At 36.4% G+C, this 4,931-nt stretch overlaps 1 protein-coding gene across 1 annotated transcript in view; it reads right to left on the bottom strand.

Annotated features, from left to right (window-relative positions):
• MED4 (mediator complex subunit 4) overlaps window positions 1-4,931 on the bottom strand; it is a 19,531-nt gene that overhangs the window by 3,586 nt on the left and 11,014 nt on the right. Inside the window, exons 4-6 of the mRNA XM_017873724.1 lie at window positions 2,763-2,820; window positions 1,226-1,312; window positions 453-502 (exon numbers count right to left, since the gene is read on the bottom strand). Coding sequence (XP_017729213.1) covers window positions 453-502; window positions 1,226-1,312; window positions 2,763-2,820 — 195 coding nt within the window. The remainder of the gene's footprint in view (window positions 1-452; window positions 503-1,225; window positions 1,313-2,762; window positions 2,821-4,931) is intronic.

Genomic DNA, 4,931 nt, shown 5'->3' with positions numbered 1-4,931 from the left:
AAAAAAAAAAAAAAAAAAAAAAAAAAGAGAAAAGTCACCTTATAAATTGTTATTAATAGCATATTACTTTTAAAAATACATGCATTTTTAATTTTCTGAATCTTTCCAAGAATATACTATTTTCTATACTTTAAAAAAAATGAGAAGTCTTTTTTTGTAAACATTCTGGATGACAACTTAAGAAAATTATCAATCTCAATTATTCAAACTTAACTGTATTTTCTAGCAAGAAAAGGACAATGATATATGCTAGAAGGGAGAAAAAAATCATGACACTTATAAGACAGAAAGGACTGGAATGTTTAATAGAAGGACTGTCTTAATTTAAAACTTTTTTTTTTTAATTTTCACCTTTTTGTTTTACTTTTTTTTCCTCATGCCACCTTGTCTAAGATGAAACCTTTTTCTAACCAACCTCTTTGATCTGGTCATTCAGAAACTAATTCCTATACGTGGCGAAATAGCAGGAGCAGGTAATGTTCATCCCAAACATGACAGCACACTAAACAGCAGTATGTGGTTGACAAAAACATGACCAGATTTGGACTGATTTTTCGGGCACATCTCACCAACTGCAGATTACTCATCCCCAAAATTATAGTCACCCTTAGTGCTTTCAGCATGGTAACACAGCACCTTCAGGAGTTACTGAAGTGGAGACAACTATTAATATTTCCCCTTCCTCCAATAAGGCTGCTACCTTACGTCTCCTGTTTTATGTTTCATCCACTGTCATTATAGTTGCAGCCTAATACTTTCTTTTGCTGTCTAATTATCCCAGCTCTTTCCAAGTCTGTGTGTTCACTGTTGGGTACAGAGCACTTTGTCTTTAGCATCTAAGATAACTGGAACTGTCTTTCTCAGGCTGGAACCTTTGTGGAAATCCTAATGGCTCTAAAGAGTTGGCTTCTGGCCAGCCCTGATATAATGGGATATAAATCCAAAGCTTTAGAAGCATCACATTATCTTGTACTTTAAAAAAAAAAATCAAATTATTATTTCAAAAGAGGAAAGAAACATACTCCCTAGCAATAATGGCTTCACAGAAAACAAAATTTATAAAACCCATGGCCTATATCATTACTTATAAACCATTAAAGATGTGAAAATACGTGGCAGAGGTTTCTAAGGATACATACATTCTAAATTAAATCTATGTGTGTACACAGTCACCTAAGAATTTTCAAAATCACATATATCTAGTATAAAACAGGAGTGTGTTTACCTGGAACCCAGGTCAGTGGAGCACATACAGCATTACTTGCACTGATCCTATGTGCATACTTAATTATTTCTTCAGAGGAGATAGCACCTGAAAGAGTTAAGAGGATAGTATAACCTGTAGTCTAACAAACATACAAGTTTAGAAATGTATCTATCAGTTACCCATCGTATTTAATTTTAAATTATCCGAAAATAAAATAATCTCAGTCACCCGCCTTCCTTAACAATATCTACATATTTAGTATAAACGTAAATCTCCAAAAACAGGACACTAATCCAGAAACATTAGCTGACATAAACAAATTTCGGAGATTAGCATGACAGCACTCAATAATCTCAATTATTAACTACCGTTAAATACTATTACTCTTCTGAAAGCAATAGTGAGCACAAATAAAATGGAGAAAATAGTGTTTTATTTCTCAGACATCCAAGCTATGAAATCAGAGCAGACAGTTCATACCACTCTGTTTGATCAATATGCCCTAAGGCTCTTAAGTAGACCTCAGTAGAAAGATATCTACAATGTATTCACTAGGTGAACAAAACACTGCTAAATAATATGTACGATATGACCTGATTGTTTAAAATACATGTACATATGTGTATTTGTATTTTTATTATATACATACTCACAGATCTAGAAAAAAAATCTAGAAGGACATATACCAAACATTAATAGTTACCTCTGAGAAGAACCACACACTTCATTTTACAAACTTTAGATACTGTTTCAATGTAACAAAGTGTATGTAAAATTTTTGAAGATTAAAAACAAAATCAAACTACAGTCTAGAAGTCAACAGCCAGCCTCAGTCATCTCTCCTAGAGATTTGTTTGTTGCTACAGAAGCCTAACCTAACTCAGAAGAATATTAGCTGTTTTTCATATGCAACAATAAAAAAGTAGGTTCCCAAAAAAGAGGACAGTTAGACAATACATCTCAGATGAATAAATGTAAAATCATATGTACAAATCACTAAAGGCAAACAACCAAAGTTGTAATTACAATTCTGACCTTTAGTATGGCAAACTAAAAAGTCATGTAAGATCCATAACAGAAGCCTTTGAAAGAGGGACAGCAGGCCAGGAAGGCATGTGGGGCCTCTGCACCACCAAACGTGCTTACAAGCCAAGACTATAACTGGCTCTGACTTCATGATGTTTCAGTCCCAGCTCAGTTGTCCAATGGATGTCCTTTCACTCTCTCTGTCCTGGCCTTCAAGATTTGGTACAAATTCCACTTCTAACCCTTATTTCTCTTTCCCTCTCCCACCAATTTTATAAACTCACTGTTTTTACTGCACATTTAGGCACACAGCCATAAACTGCCTTGTATTAATTGCTTTTATAATCTGAAAAGGATGTGATACTTCTACCTCCCTCACAACACCTAGCACAATGCTATAACACACTTTACAATAAAAATTTATTGAATCCTTTCAACAGAAGCAAATGATTATCAGTAATATCCTCTTCATTGGTCTCTTGAAAACAGAACCTTAACTTCTCAGGTCATTCAGTCTTCCCATACTAACCTTTTCTTGCTTTTTCTATTGACTTGAGTTTCTCCTTTGCTTGGTAAACAGCTGTTGCCTAATTTAAACAACATCAAAAAAAAATGTGGTTTATTCTTCAACTGTATCAAACTTAGTTTTCGGCTTAATTCACAAGATCCTTTATCCCACAAGAACAATCTTCGAAACTTGGAAATCCCAACAATCATCTGTAATGTTCTGAAATACCTCTTGACATTATTTATTTCAGTCATTTTTTTTTTTTTTTTTTTTTTTTTTTTTTTTTTTTGAGACGGAGTCTCGCTCTGTCACCCAGGCTGGAGGGTTGTGGCCGGATCTCAGCTCACTGCAAGCTCCGCCTCCCGGGTTCAGGCCATTCTCCTGTCTCAGCCTCCCGAGTAGCTGGGACTACAGGCGCTGCCACGTCACCCGGCTAGGTTTTTTTTGTAGTTTTTAGTAGAGACAGGGTTTCACCGTGTTAGCCAGGATGGTCTCGATCTCCTGACCTCGTGATCCGCCCGTCTCGGCCTCCCAAAGTGCTGGGATTACAGGCTTGAGCCACCGCGCCCGGCCTATTTCAGTCATATTTAATGAAAGAAATATTATATTTATGAACTAGTCTCCCATTCACAAATCAGTTGTAAAAACAAAATATAAATTGGATTGTCTACTTTTTCTTCACATTTTCTATCATAAACATGCAGGAGATATCCAGACCATGCACAACCCCAAAAGCATCCTATTCTTGTAACTAGTTCAAGAATAAAATACCCCCCCCCTTTTTTTTTTTTTGAGACGGAGTGTCGCTCCTTTTGCCCAGGCTGGAGTGCAATGGCGCAATCTCGGCTCACCGCAACCTCCACCTCCTGGGTTCAAGCAATTCTCCTGCCTCAGCCTCCCAAGTAGCTGGGATTACAGGCATGCGCCACCATGCCTGCCTAATTTTGTATTTTTAGTAGAGACAGGGTTTCTCCATGTTAGTCAAGCTGGTCTTGAACTCTCGACCTCAGGTGATCCACCCGCCTTGGCCTCCCAAAGTGCTGGGATTACAGGCATGAGCCACCACGCCTGGCCTTAAAATACCTTTTTTCCCCTAGTTTGGAAGATACAACTTTGAATTCATATTCTTATTCATTTATATATAACCTCAATGTTTAATGAATTTAAACAATTTATTATAACACCACCCCCTCCAACCCCCCAGGTACGCTAAAGGACAAAATGAAGTTAACCTAATGTATGCATATCCTCGACTATGACCAGTGGTTAAGAGTATGGAGTCAAGTCAGGCACAATGGCTCACACCTGTAATCCCAGCATTTTGGGAGGCTGAGGCAGGCAGATCATTTGAGGTCAGGAGTCTGAGACCAGCCTGACCAACATGGTAAAAGCCCATCTCTACTAAAAATACAAAAAAATTATATGGGTGTGGTGGCACACGCCTATAATCTCAGCTACTCGGGAGGATGAGGCAGGAGAATTGCTTGAACCCAGGAGGCAGAGGTTGCAGTGAGCCAAGATTGTGCCACTGCACTCTGGCCTGGGCAACAAAGCAAGACTCTGTCTCAAAAAAAAAAAAAAAAGAGTATGGAGTCAGAGAGATCAAGGTTTAAATTCAATCTACTTTTTAGCCTCCATAGGTAAGTTAGTTATTAAAGTCTTGATTTCTTCCTCTAAATGACGACACTGACTTTATATAAACTGTTATGAAAATGGAAGTAATGCATATAAAATGCAAGGCATAGAGCCTGGTGCCTAAGTGCTCAATCAATGTTAGTTACTACTATTTAAGTCATGAAATTCAGTTTTATGGTCCTGTGTTGGCTGTCTTTAATTCTTTGTTTATAACACAAAGTGGGAAAATCAAACAAACTGGATACAATTATATGAAAAATGCTTAGGTTTCAATAAACAGTAATTGAAAGTCTGTTAGTATCCTGCTAACTACAATAAGCTAAAAAATGAATGTACCTGAGACTCAAAGGAAATTGACCAAACTATGAATAATGGCATTCTTTCTGCAGCTGAATTAAAACAATTTTCCCTCTTCTTTCCATTTTCTGTATTTTCTGAATTTCGTTTGATAAGCAAGTATTACTTACAAATGGAAAAACAGATTTATATATATATACAATATATAAACATATAAATAATATATTTTGAGACAAATTTTTTTTTTTTTTTTTTTTT

This window comes from Rhinopithecus bieti, unplaced genomic scaffold (genome assembly GCF_001698545.2).
Source record: "Rhinopithecus bieti isolate Rb0 unplaced genomic scaffold, ASM169854v2 scaffold_7398, whole genome shotgun sequence".
In the NCBI taxonomy this organism is placed as follows: Eukaryota; Metazoa; Chordata; class Mammalia; order Primates; family Cercopithecidae; genus Rhinopithecus; species Rhinopithecus bieti.
The sequence above is the reverse complement of the archived record's forward strand: the minus strand, read 5'-3'. Positions and strand labels throughout refer to the sequence as shown.